This window comes from Gavialis gangeticus, unplaced genomic scaffold, assembly GCF_001723915.1.
Source record: "Gavialis gangeticus isolate Ggan-Ray unplaced genomic scaffold, GavGan_comp1, whole genome shotgun sequence".
NCBI lineage: Eukaryota > Metazoa > Chordata > Crocodylia > Gavialidae > Gavialis > Gavialis gangeticus.
In genome coordinates this window covers 106,785,377-106,803,786 of record NW_017729024.1, presented here as the reverse complement: position 1 = coordinate 106,803,786, position 18,410 = coordinate 106,785,377, and the positions used below count along the sequence as shown (strand labels likewise).

Sequence of the window (18,410 nt, the reverse complement as noted above, 5' to 3'; positions counted from 1 at the left end):
AAGAAAGGGAGGAAAGTGGATCCAGCAAATTACAGGCCCATCAGCCTGACCTCTATCCTGGGGAAGGTATTAGAAAAAATTATCAAAGACACTATTCTTAACAGACTGGCCAATGGCAGCATCCTGAGGAATAGTCAGCATGGATTTGTTGCAGATAGGTCGTGCTTGACCAATCTTATTTCCTTTTACGACCAGGTGACCGATCATCTGGACAAGGGAGAAGAGATTGATGTCATATATCTTGACTTTAAAAAAGCCTTCGATCTGGTATCCCAGAATCACCTCTTAGCAAAACTGGCCAACTGCAGCCTCAGCTTCATCATGATCCGGTGGCTGGGGAATTGGCTCCATGGTCAGACCCAGAGGGTGGTGGTTGACGGAAGTCAATCATCATTGTGTGCTGTGACCAGTGGGGTTCCTCAAGGCTCTGTTCTTGGGCCAACACTGTTCAACATCTTTATTAATGATGTGGACATTGGTATCAGAAGCAGACTGGCCAAGTTCGCCAACAACACCAAACTCTGGGGTAAACCGTCCACACCTGAGGATAGGAGGGTGATCCAGGCTGACCTTGACAGGCTCAGGAAATGGGCAGATGAGAATCTGATGGTGTTTAACACCAAAAAATGCAAGGTTCTCCACCTTGGGAAGAAAAACCCGCAGCATGCTTATAGGCTTGACAATGCTACGCTGGCTAGCACTATGGATGAAAAGGACTTGGGGGGTAATGATTGACCACAAGATGAACATGAGCCTTCAATGTGATGCTGCAGCTAGTAAAGTGAGCAAAATGTTGGCTTGCATCCATAGATGCCTCTCAAGCAAATCCCAGGACATCATTCTCCCATTGTACTCAGCCTTGGTGAGGCCACAGCTGGAGCACTGCATCCAGTTTTGGGCTCCACAATTCAAAAAAGATGTGGAGAAGCTTGAGAGAGTCCAGAGGAGAGCCACATGCATGATCAGAGGTCAGGAAAACAGACCTTATGATGAGAGGCTGAGAGCTATGGGACTATTCAGCCTGGAAAAACGCAGGCTCGGGTGATCTGGTGGCTACCTATAAATTTATTAGGGGTGTTCACCAGGATCTGGGGGAACATCTGTTCACCAGAGCACCCCAAGAGATGACAAGGTCAAACAGTTACAAACTCCTCCATGATAGTTTCAGGCTGGACATAAGGAAGAACTTCTTTACTGTCTGATCCCCCAACGCCTGGAATAGACTGCCACTGGAGGTGGTTTAAGCACCTACTTTGAACATCTTCAAGAGGAATTTGGAAGTTTATCTTGCTGGGATCCTATGACCCCTGCTTACTTCCTGCCTCTGGGGCAGGGGGCTGGACTTGATGATCTTCCAAGGTCCCTTCCAGCTGTAAGGTCTATGAAATCTATGAAATCTTACTGGATATTGTTAGGGTAACGATATGGATTTTGGACGTTGGGGTAATGATATGGAATCTGGGGGTGCTGGGTGTGCAGTTGAATAAAGGCTTGTTCCTGTGTCTCAGCAAAAGCTTCTGGTCACAAGGTTGAATGATATATTAAAAGCAACTAACTTAGCTAATGCTTCAGTAAGTGGATTCTTAACATGGCGGTTAGGGTGCAAAGTGCATGATGTGTTAAGTAAAAATAGAAGAGCCCACCAACTAGTGTCAGGAGACAAAAGCAGAAATACAGCCTTGGAGATGGGGAAGTCAGCAAGAAAATCAGCAAGAACCAGTGAGAAACCACAAGTGACCGAAAGAAGTTAGGAGTCAAAGTCTTATGCATGCGCTTTTAGCAGAGAGGCATGTAGATGGATGAAATGCATAGGCAATACCATGCTAAGGAAGCAAACAGTAAACAGAGGTGGAGCTTGAGATAGGAGGAGAAATGGGTGGAACCAAAGGAGAGATGAGGGTGGAATAAATGTCAATATGTATGAACCAAGGTGTATAAATGTTGAAAAGAACTGTTGTTCAGGGAATGTCCCTGGTTTATTGTTTTTTGGGACCTTTGCCTGAAGCTGCCTCCATTCTGAATAAAACTGTTGCAAGCAATGTGTGCTGGTGTTTGCTCTCCGTCTGCTCTGCTAATGAGTACCAGGATCCATGAGCAATTGGACCGTCGTCCTCCCAGTCATTTGCTGCCGCATGGAGTCGGGGTCTGACAGATATATTTGCACTTGGTTTCTGTGAGGAATATTGACAGGGGTTTGTTTATAGAATCATCTCTGCTCTGTCAGAACAACTTGTTGAAAACGGAACACCACACACTGCAGTAATTAGCACGGTGAACTTCTGAATCTTAATGTGCTAGTCAAGGTGGGAGGGACAGAAGGCAAAGACATTTTGTTGTGGGGCGGAAGGAAAGGAATAATCTGCGGAAGGTGTTTGCATTGCTGAGGTAGAACTGTGGGAATCATTCATAACAAAGGATAGAGGAAGTGAATCTAACTTCTCCACCTCCACTCCTTTTAACTCTTTCTGAAATGTTTGCAAGCAGATGGAGAAATCCTTAGACATGCTTGTAATCTAAAACCCTTACTAGCTTTCTTTACAAATTATTTTCTGATATGAATAATTCATTTTAAATATTATTTCTTTGCATCGGTGCAACACAAAGACCCCTGTGAAGGATCAGGGCACTGTTGCAGAAATGTGTAACTAAAATGTAGGCCCCGTCTGTAAAAGAGATCTTATAAGACAAGAGACAGCAGATGGTTATAACAAGCAATTGGGGTGGGACAATTATGGTTAAAACATTAGACTATGAATTGCTCATCCATTTCTCATTGCCAGTAACTGACCTTTGAATTCCATCATGGTCCTGTGTTGCTTGGTTGCGTATGTCAAACAGTATTGTTTCTGTTTCCTATTGGATGACGCACGTAACTCCCTGCACAGTGGGGATTTTGAACAAACAAACATGACATTTTAAATTTGCTTTATGCCAAATATCAGTGCATGTGTGCTGAAGGTTTGCTTCTAATGAGAGTTTGCACAAACGAAGCTTGCCTACTGGGTTGTAGCCAGCAAGTATCATGTTTCAGCTGGAATTCATTCTGGGTTTAAAAATGAATCCCCACGAACTCTTTTTTACTTTGTTCAGTACCAGTACAGGTTGCACAGCCCTCAGTCAACAGTTATGATGGCTAAAGCTGATGGGATAAACTTGCAAAACTTGTTAGGAACATAAATATGCAAGTGAGTCTCTAGTAAGATTTTGAAAAGGAGATGGGTACTGAGAACCTTTTGAAAATGCCACTAGATCCAGCCTGCAGAGCCCTGGCTTTGGCAGCATTCAATAGTGGGGAGCTGTCCACACCATGTGAAAGCCAGCCATTGGAGGCTTTAGTGGAAATGGAGCTCTCTCTACTCCATGCTGCAGCTGGCCAGCAGGAAGAAGCAGTAGAGGTGGCCTGGTCCTGGGGTCTGTCCTACTAGGGTCATTCCAGCTGTCTGTTAAAAAAACATTGCCAACTCCTACACTCGATGCCTATTTCCAGTTGTAGGGATATAAATACCTTTAAAATGTGGAATGTTGTCCCCTGTAGGCAATGAATTTGAATGCTACCTCTTACAAACAGATCTGTGACTGGAGATGGTAGGAAAGACAAAGGCAACCTTCAAATGGTAGCTAAAAAGATAGCTATGTAGTGTCCTTGGAGAGATATCATTAGAAAATATATAGAATTGCAATGAGAGCTGAGACTTGTTCAGATACTTCTCTGTCTGTATCATTCAAATATGTCCATCATATGACTGAGGAGTGTCCCAGTTCTGGAGCATCAGCTGCTATAGCTGTGTTGGCTATAATGGAGACCTACTGGTAGAAGAGTTTTACTGGTAGAAGAGTTTTTTCTGCCAGCATAGTTACACTGCCTCCTCAGGCTACATTAGCTAAGCCAACAGACATTCTCTTCTCTCTACATATGCATATCCAGATCAGAAGTTTTGCTGGCTGAGCTACATTGGCCAGGGAGTGTGATGATTTCAAATAATTACACTGGCTGAGCTTTGTTTGTAGACTAAACCTGATAAATGCCCTCTTTGTTAGTCAGGTCCCAGATAAGAGATCAGTTCTGCCTCCAGACAGGCATACTGGATTCTAATATCTTAAGTTTTGGCCCTGAAAGCTTCAGTACAGGCCTATATAGCATTATGTATGTGTGTAGCTCCACTGACCCTCATAGGACTACTCCCAAGGGTAAAATTAAATATGTCCTTAAATATTCCTGGAATTGGGGCCTGCGCTGTTTTCTGGAATGAGGGGTTACTTTTGGCAACAACCATTTTAATTGCAGGTCATTGCGTTTAAAAAAAATCTTGTCCTAACAAACCTGTATTTCCTTCTTTATGCTTCTTTCTGTGTGTCCCCAACAAGAAGGTATGAGGACATTAATAAAAACCCTCTTGAGCCATGTTACTATGGAAGAAAGGAAGAATCAGAAGCAGCATATGTGGAACAGGTAGTTAAACATCAATCTAGCGTCTAGTAGGCACACATGTGATTTCATTTCCCTAACGTAAACTGGCAACATTTTCAAAAACACAAATTTCCATTCTTAACACTGCTGCAGGAGTCTGGACAGTGATTTGTTTTTTTCTTGCATTTAACCAAAAGTTACTAGAAAATGTTTATTTTTTCAAAACTATCCCAAACATGCTGTTGAGCTCATCACATTGAATTCGTTTGCTTTTGCTGTTTGTATCCAGGTCTGTTCTCCACACTGTTTATACCATGCAAGGGTGTAGGGGAAGCAGATGTCAAAAGGGAAATAAGTTCACAGAGCTTTAAAACAGTTAGCACTTGCAACGGAAACAACTTCCTCAGTATTTATTGAGATGGTATCTCTCTCCCAAAGGCATCAGAAATAGAAATACAGCAGGGTATGAGACTTCTCAGACTTCTCTCCTACATTATTGTAACAAGAGAAACACCCTTTTCTCTTATTAAATAAAATAAAAAATAAAAAAATGTTTTGGTATAAAAGAGCTCATTCATTTGACCACAATTCTTTGCTCTTGGCTCTGAGTTTCAATGATTTTAGCCTGTCTGAATTCAAGGAGAACAAATCATATTTTTGTAATAACTGCCTTCACAAAGAGCCCATAGTGACTGTCCTGCAAAACTGAATGCTTAGGGTTTGGTTTACATTCACTAGCAGTTAGCAGACAAATTGTTCCCTAAAGTGGGTGGTGAATTCTGCTGATAGCTTGGATTCCAAGCCAGAGCTGCTGGCAGTGATCTAAAAGGAAGACAGTCTTGGTATGACCTGTTTTAACTCCTAGAACACTGGAATTCCATATGGATGCAAAGCAAGAGTCTGTCTGGCCCAGTATCCTGACTCCAATATGGGTAACATCATGTTTCCAAGTTAGTTGCAGTTCCCCATGCCAGTGTATTACTACTAGACAGGTAGTGCTGGGACTAGTTTTCTGGCTCTGCCCAGAAACAGAAGACTTGATGGTAGGACTATGTTAGGATTTTGTACCAAACCCAAACCCAGGAGAAATAGAGCTGCCTTGTGAATTTGGTGTATGCTCCTGCAACATGAAGATAGGGCCAACTCACAGATCCTTCTGTGTGCCCCTTTCAAAAGCCCTCTGTCACTCTCTACCCAGAAAGCCAGGGTGAAATGAACAATAGATTCATGCATCTCCTTGAGAAGATGTCAGATATTTCTGAGGTCCACACAACTTAAGAGGTCAGCCAATTGGCCAGCTTTTCTGGGACATTTCTTCTCTTTGGGACTGCAATGGAGGCAACAGTCACTGGACACACCCTTACTTATACCCACATCTCTCTTCTTGGGAAAGATGGAGGAAACACTTGTCTACTTCTTATCACCAATAACCTCAGGAAATCTTCCTTCCATCTTACTCCTGCAGCTTTACAAGGGCCAAGATGTTGCAGGATATTTCACGGTAACAAGGACTTTATTTCACAAAGAGTGTATTATGAATTTCCGTGAAGACTAAAGAATAAGGAGTTATATCCTTGGTACTAAATGGTGCGGGAGAAATGCATTAAAACTTATGGGATATAAACTGAAGACTTGTTTAAGAACAGCACAACTGAAACTGCTCCATGAAATGTCAGTAGATCTTAACACTTCAGCACAAGGTTCATAACATACAGAGTGAGTCAAAACCTCAGAATAACAAGGTATGTCATTATAATGCACATAGGAGTTCCACTTTTCAAATACAACAAATAGATCATTTTTAAGGGAACAGTAATATTCTTTAAATGCAACTCTTTCCTGACCTCCTTTAAGAAATGTAAAACGCACCAAGACAATGTGTCACAGGAATGGGCCTTTCACAAAGAAAATAGAAGTAAAACAAAAAATACTTCTGTTTTTGGGCTCTTTAAACATTAGAATTTTAATGGTAAGAAAGAAATCTGGATTAAGAGTGTCAGAGTTTAAATCCTTCTTTATTATACAGGAGAACAGACAAGAAGTTCTCTCTAGTTAAACAAATAAAGAAGAATTTACATGTAGAAACAAAAGTTTGTGTTTGTTATCTTGAATGATACCAGAGACAGATGCATGCTGGCTATATTACCAAGTGCTTTTTAACTATTTCACCTCAGTGCTTAAAAGTTTTCAGGAGACTCCTCAAGCTTGAGCTCTGAATAGCCAGAGACGTTGCCCAAGCACATTTTGAGCACTGAAATTAGGCTCAGGAGATTGTAGACTTTAACTTCCCCAATGATAAAGGCTACTGGGTTTGTCCAAAGTAGCTGGCTTCACAGCATCTCTTCTGTAAAGCTTAGGAGCTCCGCAAGACTGAAATGCCAGCATTACAAAGTTTAAGTTCTGGACAATGGTGCTATTGGAAATATCCAATGCTGTTGGACAACACTTCTGTCCTACAAAGTTTGGAAACCCTTCAGGACAATTAGTTTCAGTAAATCCTAGGGTACGTGTTTGAACTTTGGATAACAGAGGGTTGTGGTTACCAGAGTCCGGATATTCAAAATTTGGTTGAACAGAGTTACCAGCAGTGTAGTCTGAAATAGTCTGAAAGTAATTGCAATTTCTCTCCCTCACCCTCATACCCTCAGCTTTCCCTCTCCTGCCTCTTCCATGCATATACACATGATCAGAACTTATCTGACACACTATGACAAACCACGCTGGCATCAGCTGATAAAAGATCATCTAGGATGTCAGCAGGGAGCTTACTATTTTTTTCCTAGCACTGATAATCCTAAATTGATTACATCTTTGCAGCTCCCAAATGCTTTCTGTAAGAAGAGCATTTTCTTTAGCTGTATTCCAGCCAATCATAATGCAAGCTGCATCTCCTATTCAGAGTTTTGTTCATGTGATGAAATCTATACAAGGCTGAAACAAGGAATGGTTTTGTGGTGTGAATAATTTTTGCCTGGACCAGATGAGATTTATAGCCCATCTATCAGACAGCTAGATAAAAAATATATATATATATATTGTAAATACTGAATTGGCCTTTCACTGAAAGGAATTGCAAGGCTTTAACTTGGCTTATAAACAGACTTCATAGCTATTGCACTGGATGTGACAGAGGTGCTAATGTCTGGTAAGCAGCAGGTCATGGTACAAATACCATAGTGTGGATACCAAGTCACTTCTCATGAGAGAACAAGTGAGGGGGACATTGGGGCAAGCTTATTAAAGCTAAGTTGAGCAAATTGAGAGCCAATATAGAATATTTGCCTTTGCTTGCACTTTATATTACTTGTGGTTAAACAGAGACTTTCTATTTTCAGCATTTTCTGTCCATACACATTTAAGATAAAAAATGTGAACCAAGTTCACAAATGTGGACACAGATATAATTCTAAAGGCTCTACCAACCTCTTCCCAACTTTATAAACCTAGCTATGAGGCACCCAAAGCTTTCCTTTATGGGAAGACATTATGAGGCAGTGACATCTATTCTAGTGGATAAACTTTTAAAACCTCAAGGCTCCGAATAAAACTGTGGAGGAACAGATAGATTTTCATTTTCCTGAATCAGAGAAACAGAAACACAGGTTCTAAAAGAGGTACGAATCATTACAACAGGGTGTTGACTCTTAATCACAATGACAAAAGTTGAGGTGACCCTATTAAATGTTTAACTGCTCTTCATTTTAGGAGAAATGCTCCCCTAACTGAGGATCCCAGCTGAGTTTCAGTAGAGTTCTCCCCATACCAAAATAACTTATTTAAAAAAAAATCCTGTCCACAGTTAAGATCCTCAGATGAAAGAAAATATTTATAGTGGCAGAGTTGCTTTCATGTGTCAAGGTAACAAGCAAAGCTAAACAGCTCTTAGGTAGTGGGAATCATGCAGCTTTGTCACAGGAATAATTCTAGGGAGGAGAGAGGGGAACACCATCTCCTTTCAAAACTTTAGCTTTCAGGGGCACAACATCATTTTTCTTTTTGGGCACAGGCAGAAGTGTAGCTTCCCACCAACTCAGATTACTTTGCAGGAAGCATTCCAAGTTACAACAACCACCCTGTGTCAAAGTGGGAGTCCCTGGCTAGCAAGACAGCTAGTTTCCTCATCTGCCTCTGGGCATATCACCTACCTGTCTCACCCACCATGCCTTGTTGTTAATTAATTAGGTTCTTAATTCAGGCAGGAGGCTGCCCATTATATACCCCAATATTGGAGAGCTATCTGCAGCTCTGTTCCACCCCTACACCGCAGCCCAAGCATCACAGATGGCATCTTAGGCAGTTGGCTCAACCGTTCCCTTCACCCATTAGCTGTGGCCCCCAATCACGGGACCTTCACTTTCCATAAGCCCTGGTCCCATCTCAGGCCAGTTGGGACCCCAAGCTTCTTTGCTTATCATGGGCATCGCTCAGGGTGGGCCCCTAGCTCTTTTGTCCCTTCCAGTCCTGGCCCCAGCATTGACCAGTTGAGTGCCTTGGGTGGGTTTTCACCTCCTGCCTGCATTTAGGGAATCGGAGTCCCCCATTCCTAGCTCAGGTGCTCCTGGAAGCATGCCTGGCCCTGCAGGGTCACTCCCCCAGCAGGCTCAGGCACCTCTAGAAGCTTACCTGGCCTACCCTGCTCTGTTGGTGTATGGCCTACCTGAAGGTAAGGGCTAGGGTTAAGGCACCACCTACTTGCCTTTCACCAGGGTAGTAACTGGCTGGGCATTTCCTGGGAGCTCCCATGCCACTGAGAGCCCCCACCAGGCCACCCGCTCCTGGCAGGGTACAGTTTTAGGTCATGCCCAGGCACCTCCAAACCATCCCCTACAGCCCCTTCCCTTACCTCCAGGAAGGAGTATTCAGCTTAACAGCCAAGTAATGTTACTACCTGGCCTGGTAGCAGGCAACTGCCATGTTTATATAGGCAGCCATGGATGTAAAATGGCTGCTGCAATTAAGCACCTGCTGGCTGCTTGGCTCAGCTCTTAAAGTGGCAGGCACCAACAGTGCCCTGCTACTTTTCCCCCTGCCCCGACCAAACAGAAGTTCACTGGTGGTTCCAGGGGGACAGGAAACTACCTGCTGCCTGGGAGCATACAGCCAGTTTCCCCTAGCAATGGCTCCTTCTCCCTCCCAGCCTGTCCCTGTTTTCAGAATGGGAAGGGGGAAAGGGAGCTTAGTCAAGGGGCTCCCTAGTTAGTGCTGGAGACTGGGGTGGGTGAATTGGAGCCCCCCACCTCAGGGAGGGGGGGAGCTCCAAATATACCTGCCCACACACCAGCAGGGATTGAAAAACCCCAGACCAAATTCCCTCCACTCCCTCCTGCCCCATTCTGAAAACAGCAACAGGCTGGGAGGCAGTGCAGATGCAAGTTATAGAAGACACTCTATTTTGAAGCATCTTCAGCTGAACACTCATACAATGAGGGGTCAGATTTTCACCCATTTGGCCATGTTTTAAATGGTCTGCAGCTGTGCACTTGTGTTTGGTAATGCATTTAGATCACTTTCTGTGGCCAGATTGGGTGAAAATTGTCACTTCTGTGTGTGCCCTTTGATTCTGACTTTCAGCTTCTAGATGGATAAGGAAGGGGTAGTGAAAAAGCAGAGAAAGGGGGAGAAGCACATTGAGTGCTCCCCCCCCCATTACTCCTGTTAATCAGCTGTTTAGCTAGGAACCAAATATGTGGAGCCATGTCCCACTGCAGGGCAGCTAGACGTTATTGAGATTGTTGGCTCTTAAATGTCACTGAGCTAACTGTCATAGTAGCAAATAAACCTACATGTGAAAGTGAATTAGTGGCTATTGCCAGGCACTTCCTACAGATTCAGTCCAGCCCTAATTAAAGCTGTTGGCAATATTCCCTAAGACTCCAGTGGCACAGGCTCCATCCCTAAGCACCTGTTTATGGGACAGTTCTTAACAGACCTGTGTTGTACCAGGGCTTTTTGATAGTAGCGAGTGAATGAAAAGAATTACTGCACTATGATATGGTTGTGCCTTTCACCTTTGGTCATGTCGACTTGAGGTGTGCTGTGAGGTGGGAAGAGGAAAGTTTCCTCAGCTGAAGGAGAGATCACATGAGAGACTAAAGAAAGTAAAGAAGAAAGGGCTTTAGGGGTTCGGCTGGGGAGGAATCATGTGGTAGGCGAAGGAATGGGGAGGGCTGGAGTTCAACTTTTTTCCTTTGAAGATACTAACAGTTTTATGCTTCCCTAACTCAGCACAGATATACAAACCAAAATCATTTGGAAGGGCAAGATGTCCTGTGTTTGAATTGGAGGCAAGGAGAAATAAAAAGCTGCCAGTTGTTCTTGAAACACTGGAAATCTTGGGTAGGAGCAGAGTGTAAATAAGAAATCAGCAGGTTGGGATCTCAGTGCAAATGTTATTTTAAGGAAGACCTTTCCCTTTTGTCAGGGTTCACTGGTTTCTCTCTCTCTCTCTTTTTTTTGTAAAGTTTTGTTTGCAGCTTTCCCATGAACAGCTATTTCAATGCTTATTTGGAAACAGGTGGGGATTTATTGCTTGTTGACTCTATGCATTTGGGTTTTTCCCCAGTGGATGACACGGTGGTTGCTGTTCCCTATGGAAGTAGGCATGTTCGCCTTGTGCTGAAAGGACCAGACCACTTATGTAAGTACAAAAGACACATTCTGTTTTTGTTTAGAGAAGCCTTCCTATCCCATCACATACTGTTTACAAAGGGGGCATATGGTTTCTTTCTCTCAAATAACCAGTTTTAACTCAGGGGACAAATTCTGCCCTCAGATGCTCTCACCAGTCCCATGACATCAGCGGAACTTGCACTTATATTTTTGGTCATAGGTTCAAAACCTTTAGACCCTTCCATAAGTCTTAAGATGTTTCTATTTGTTTATATTTTTGCTGGCTAGCTGGATGCCAAGCATGTCTGCATTAAGAGAGAGAGAAAAAAGAATTAGAGAGACTTATCTTTTTATTTTTTAAACCTTTATTATAAAAATATTAAAAAGGTGAAAGTGCCAAAGAATGTATCTGTCTGTCCCCTCAGAGGCTGAGCATGAAATATTTGTCAGCAGCAAAAACACAATATCACTGGAGGTTGAAACCTCTTCCCCCCCATGCCCTTCATGGGATTACGTATTTAGGATTAGCTGAGCATCTTCCACCTTGCAGAATGCCCCGTCAGTGACCTAGCATGACACAGACTAGTCCACAGTTTGTCACAATTTGTTGCAAAGTGAGGTGTCCAAAGACAAATGTGACACATGCATGGCCCAAGAAGTGGAAAAGTTGGAGGGCGCTGTCAGAGCCAGCCCTTGTGAGCCATTTTCTGCAGCTTTTCCAGTTCGCCACCTTGGCCTGGCCCAGCAGAAAATTAGCCAGGCAGATCATGCTCCCTTTGGCTCTATCTCATGTGGGATAGATAGAAGAAGAGAGAAGTAAGGAAAGATGAGGGAAGGAAGAAAAAAAAGGAGAGAAAGCTACATACAGAGATAATGAGGAGGGTAAAGTATAGGCTTTCCTACTGCTAAAATCAGCCCCAAAGTGCTTATATGTTAAACACACATAAATCTCCCTCTTCCCCTGCCCTGCACATATACAGAGCAAGAAGAAGAAAAAAAAGAATGTACACATGCATAACCAAATTCTGTCCTTAAGAGTTGTACTGCCTCATGAGGAGCAAGTCCACTGACTTTGATCCTACATCTGCTAGCATAAAAAGGGCCTTTTCTCACTGTAACAGAGCACCCTGTGCTCTGTTACTCCCAGGGGCATGGGCATTAAGCAGGTAGCCTGCAGCTGGCTTTTACCTCAATTAGGCCTAATTGGGGAATAGGGCCCAGCTGTTAGATATATAAGGGATGGGCCTGGAGCAGCAGTCTGCTGCTAAGAGTTGAAGAGACATCACCAGCTGAGCTGCTGCTCAGCATAACTTGGAGGTAAGGGAGGAGCTATTGGGGTGTCAGGAGGCTCCTTGTCCTGGGTATAACAGAAAACTGCACCCTGCCAGGAAAGGGTGGCCTGGTGGGACTGTCTGTGGTGCAATAGTCTCCCAGAAATACCAGGCCAGTTACTGTCTCAGTGAAAGGTGGGTGGGGTCCGTGATAATCCCAGTCCCCACATCCCTGGTGGGTAGCAAAATCAAGAAAGGGGGAGCCCAGACTCACTATGAGTACTGAGGCAGGGCCGAGGCCAGGTAGAGGAACCTGAGGTAGTACCCAGACTCAGTGGAGTCTGAAGCTGCACCAGCAAGCCAAGAGTTAAGCTCCACCGGGGCGGGGCTTTGGGGAGCTGTTAAGGAAACTCCTGGGTGAAGGGATAAGGGTTAACTTATGGAGTGCACTGGCACAGGCCTGGGAGTCCTAGCCCTATAGTGAGGGGCTTGGAGCCAGGAGATAGGGGTTGTAGGCCCAGAGACGTGGCTTGGGGCCCAGTATGTGTATTAGGAACATGATAAGGCCAAATGTTAGGCCATGGAACATCTGCAAGACATGAAACATGATAAAGGGAGGTCAGAGTTGTGTACATAGCCCTTGTCATCAGGGGAAGTAAAGGGCAGCTTCCTGCCTGATGAACATCATTCAATCATGAACATCAAGGCATGGCAGGAAATGTAGGTGCATGGTTTGCTCGGAAGCAAGTGGGTGGGCCTACATTGAGACCGGCCTGGGGATACCCACTTGTTACGTTCTTCTTGTCCCTTCTTCAGTGCTGTCTAACTTGGAGGGTGTTAGACAATATTCCCTGAATTCAGGAGAATGTTGGGGCTGTGGCTTTGACTGGTCCTGAATAGGAACACCATGGAAAATGTTAAAGCTTGGTGTAGTTTTCTCCTCCCTTGCTATCAATGCTGTTACAGTCAGAAATACTGAAGCATTCTCTAGTAGTAGCCTCCAAACACTGCAGTTTAAGATGCAACACCTTAAACAAGTATTGTAGCATCCTATAGTCCTTTTAAAATAAGGATGGGGACAGTTTTCAAGCTGTGTAGACCCACTGAGACAGCCCCTGTATTTCCTGGTTAACAGAATATTATTAATAATTGAGAACTTCTCTGTGTTTCAGACATTCTCACCAAAATGCTTCCATCCTGGTGCAATGGAAAGTGTGGTTTTTCAATCCTATGTCTTGAGACAGCAGTAGGCACATAATCTTTGTATGACTCTTCAGCAAATTACAGGTTATAAACTAGAAAAAAAATCATAACTTTTGCTTAAAAGTTCAAATCTTCTGAAATACTTTGAAATACTTCATTTTTAATAGGCCCTTTGTGTATTCCTGTCCTGCTCTAATGTGGTGGTTATTCCTTTCCCTGTAAATAACTTCCCCACTTTCCTTCTCTCTGCCTTCTCTCCTTGCACACATGCTCTATCACAAACTAGCAAACATTATCTTGTAAGTCTGTTTGCAATGAAATTAGCCTGTAAGGCAGCCTGGGAAGATTATTTTAGTGAGAAGAGCATCTGTGGAAGTAAGCAGAAGGCTGCCAGAGCACCCTTTTCACTCAAGACATCACATTCCAAAATAAGAAAGATCTGGATCAGCGGGCCATAGCCGAGTCACTAAACTGAGATTCAGATCACTTGCTTTATATAGATATGAATGGATCCAAGTGCATCTCATGTTGGTTTCAGACAACTCCATGAAATATTTTGTTAATGTATCAAAGGATTATATATGTGAACTGCAGTTCAGCTTTGGGTTTTTTATTTCTCCCCATGAACATTTGGTTGGAGGGGAAGTCAGCAGGAGTCTGACTGCAATATACAGCAACTCTTTAAAACAGTGATTTTTTTTCCATACTTCACATGGAGTCATGAGCAGAAATAAAATTTCAAAGTGATTGTGCCTCACAAAGTCAGAAACAAACTAACCTCATCAAAAATCAAGGAATTCAGAGAGATTCCTTAATACACTACACTCAGCAGCTACTGTTTTAAGATCATTCCTGTGGCCCACCTTGTAAAGCAACCCAATTGCAACAATTTTTAAGAATTAACTTATTTGTCCAGCCTTTTTTCTCTTTGCCATCTCTGAACATGTGTTACTGTCACATGAATATGTTTTTCAGTATCCTGTACCACTCTCCTTAGGGACTCATTGTATATTGGCTCATATCTGGGTGGGAGAAGGCATTCCTAAACATTGTAAATAAGTGTGTGAAGCCCTTTGAGATCCTTCATGATGAAACCTGTTATCCCTGTTTGATAGTGACAAGAGTTCACTATCAAATATACTACAGGGAGCAAGCTGGCACTGACAAAACTAGATGACATAACAGGCCTTCCTTTTGATTACTGACTTCTCATAACCCTCTGATAAATATAAGGTCATTAACCCTACAGAGCAGTACCTGAATCGGGATACACTTGGGATCTTTGGGCACAATTTTAGAGATAAACAGGCAGAAAGAGTTTAGTTGTCCCTATTAGTTTACCATTAGAGTCTCCTTCTTGGACTCTTTGTAGACACTTTAGTTAATATTTTATATATGTTTCCTTTTTCTTTGCTGGACAAACTGATTTCAGTTAATGGGTGGCGGGCAGTAGCTGTATGCTGGTCTCTCATTGACTGATCTGGGTAATTGCTGTAAGCCACTCTCTGGGTCTGTTCATAACCTCATCAACAAGATTTATTCCTAAGCATAAAAGAACGTCAATCCCCAAAGCAATAACTAAAAAACCTCTGCCTTTTCCTCACCCTGGGGTAGTGAATGAGGGGAGGGAGCAGTGGGCTAGTGTCACCCTAGTTACCATCAATGGCAGAACTGTTCCTTCACAGCCTACCTGCCCGCTCTCTCTTCTCTTAAATCTTGTAGCTGGAGCCCTGCACTTCCTTCTCATCTGCTAACCAGCCTTGCCTAAAACAGGCCTGGCTTCTCCCAAGTCCTTACAAAATTGGACCTCCCTGTAACAGTGGCCCACCTAGTTTGTCATGTTTAGTGGCATATCCCCTTTAGCTCCCTTTAACTCTAAAAGCAAAACCAGAAGTCAGCACAACTAACACTAAAAAGCACAGAATGACTCCCTCCTTCCACAAAAGAGCATGATTTATTGCATACAGGGCTGCACACTTTAGAAAGCCTGAGAGTGAATGTGCTTGATAAGGCTGGAGAAGAGAGCAAGAGCAGTGTCCTGTGAGTGAGTAGGTGGGTTGGTGTATAGGGACAGAGCTGAGAGGTGTAAGTGTTGAACATGTTAGGTAAAACAGGTTGCAGGGGTAGAAAAATGAAAAGGAATATGTATGGGGATGAAGTAATGACAAGAGCTGAGAGGTTTCTCATGTTTTCCTTTCTTACATTCTGTCATTCTGGTAATGTTATTTCTAATTTTTATGCATATGTCTGCTCTGTGTGAAACAGTAGAGCACTTCTAGTCTCTTGTTAACTTGTTTGTGTTTGCCAGATTTGGAAACCAAGACTCTTCAAGGTGTGAAGGGTGAAAACAGCCTCAGCTCCACAGGCTCTTTCTTTGTGGATAATTCTAGCATCAACTTTCAGAAGTTTCCAGACAAGGAGATACTCAGAATATCTGGGCCTCTCACTGCAGACTTCACAGTCAAGGTGAGGGTTAGAAATGAAACACAACAATTTAAAAAAACAAACAAACCCAAAAACAATGTCCATGCTTCTGAAGGACCAGAGAGGTTTCCTAAAAATAGTTTTCCTGGGAAACAAAACTGGGACCTGGTCCAGGCTATTTTCTGTGCCCACTGTGAATAAACAGCTAATATGATGGAAGTTTCATTGGAAGCTCTTTGGAAAAGAGACTTAATTTATTCAGGGGAAAAAATATCCCAGGTGTGCTTAAACAGAAAAGACAGACTAATGACAAATGATGATGGATGATGCTGTTTGGGATAGGTATAACCCACAGACCAAGCAGCTTGCATAGTTTGTGACCTGAAGAGACTGCAAGCCTGAGTTTTCATTCTGTTATGCTGTTTTTTACACTGCTGTAATACCACCAAAGGTGTAAAATGGATTTAATGGAGCAGGGAGCTAAGCCCAAGGGTTCCAAAGTAAATGGGTTGGCTTTGGTTGGGAAGCAGCCCAGGTATCATCTGGAAGTTCTGCTTTATGTTGTATTAGAAATAAGAATCAAGTTGCTTCCTCCCATTAGTGCTTTTCTGTTCTTCCAGGTAATATAAAATGCACTGCTGAAAGCAATACACACATTCTGTAGTAAAAATGCACACAGAAAAATGAACATTTGGGAATTACAATAAAATGAAGTCCTTTTTCAGTAGGTCAAAGGGACCTGAAGGATTTCAGCTGTAAAACCTGTATCATACCCAGGACTCCATAAATTTTTCATCATGGGACCTCAAGGCAAAGGGTATTTGATTTAAGTTAATGTTGATGACCTTGTGGCAGCTGGATGTATGAATGCTGGACTGGAAAATGTGACAGGTGATTGGATTGGAGGAGGGTGGAGCAGTGCACTGATGACTGTCCCCTGGCTCTTTCAGCATGGTTACAGCCGCTAATCCAATCCAGATACAGAAGCCAAAAGTGCCTGGTGAACAAAGAAACACAGGAAAACAAGATGATATTTTATCTGCATGATGGTCATGGGCAGAATTAATTTAAAGAAAGCAGTTTAAACCCTGCCATGCTACCTCTCTGATGTGGAATGAATATCCCTTGATTAAAAAGTCACTGTCCAGATACAAATATTTTTTAAAGATCCGCTGTCATAAACAACACTCTAGATTATAAAAGCCAAAATAATGGTAATGATTTAACTTTCTTCCCATTTGTTACTGGCAGTTCTGAAATATGAATTGATTAATTGAAATACAGTAATTGGAGGTAAGAAAGTCAGTAGTGAAACATGGACCTGGGTATCAGGAGAGCTGGGTTGCATTTCAGACTCTGTCAGGGTTCTATTGACTTGCAGAAAAAGTACTTCACCTTTATCCCTTTCTCCATTTCCACATTGGCAAAATTAAAGGATTCCTGTCTTCCTCTTTAAAGTACCTGGGGGTGGGGGGGAGAGGGAGATGAAAAACATCACATAGATATCATTTTGCATAAGCTCTCCTTCTGCCCCCAGATCTAGCTCCCATTGACCTGGTTGGAAATGTTGCCATTGATTTCAGTGGGAGTTGATATGGTCCCATCCATGTCACTTTCTGGTTTTCACAAGCACCAAGCTACTGATTGTGGAATTTAAACATACCAAAGGAAATGTTTGCCTTTGTTTTCTTTTTACAGCTTACTAATTTGAAACTAATACATAAAGTCAGGGAAACATTTCTCTTGGTTTTAGGTTATGCAAAGACCCATATTTACAAAATCTAGCCATAAATTTTGAGCTAAATTTGACCTAACAATCTCTTCGTTGCTGTACTATGAAAAAAGGGATTTCTCTGTGTAGAGTAAAAAAAGTCAACAAGATGAGGAAATGTTGCAGGTTTTTACGATTTGTTAAAAGCTGATCATATGCTTGATGATGCACAGTATTAAGCCAGTGTCTTTCCCCTGGATTCATATGAAAAAAATTACAGAGTCACTATAGTACATTCCTACTAAATATTCAGGAGCCAAACACTAATTGAAGTTAGTGAAGTTCTTTTTAAGGATTTCAGAGTGCTTGGGATCTGGCACTTAACAGTTATTGCTATACTTAAATCTGTAGAGAACTGGGTTTTGCTGACTGTTAATGAAAGGATAGAAATAGATGATGGTACATTTAGCCAACAGAGATCCCTGCACACGCAAAAGCAAAACTGACGCCATTATTCTCTGTATTATAATTAGTTTTGCATTCTCTTAAAATCTTCAATGACTGGATTTTCTAGTTGTTATATTTATGCACAAAGCACCTCTCCAGGAGGCAAGAGTATACAAATGTGGGCATGCTTCCAAGCCTTGCCCACATCCTTCCTTGCCTGCCATAACCTCAACTGCTTTGCCTGGAGTATACAGACTAATGTATCCCTGAAAAGCAAATTGAAGACCCTGTCATAGTGGCAGCTAGCTTTCTGCACATGGGGCTGCCTTGCATCGAC

At 42.7% G+C, this 18,410-nt stretch overlaps 1 protein-coding gene across 11 annotated transcripts in view; it reads left to right on the top strand.

The window, feature by feature from the left end:
• Positions 1-18,410, top strand: part of ADAMTSL1 (ADAMTS like 1) — a 936,448-nt gene that overhangs the window by 650,064 nt on the left and 267,974 nt on the right. For all 11 annotated transcript variants that reach the window (XR_002097365.1, XR_002097366.1, XM_019517531.1 and 8 more), the window contains 2 exons: positions 10,971-11,045; positions 15,800-15,957. Coding sequence is in view for 9 of the 11 variants with exons in the window: in XM_019517531.1 (XP_019373076.1) it covers positions 10,971-11,045; positions 15,800-15,957 (233 nt within the window). In the remaining 2 variants the exon portion in view is untranslated. The remainder of the gene's footprint in view (positions 1-10,970; positions 11,046-15,799; positions 15,958-18,410) is intronic.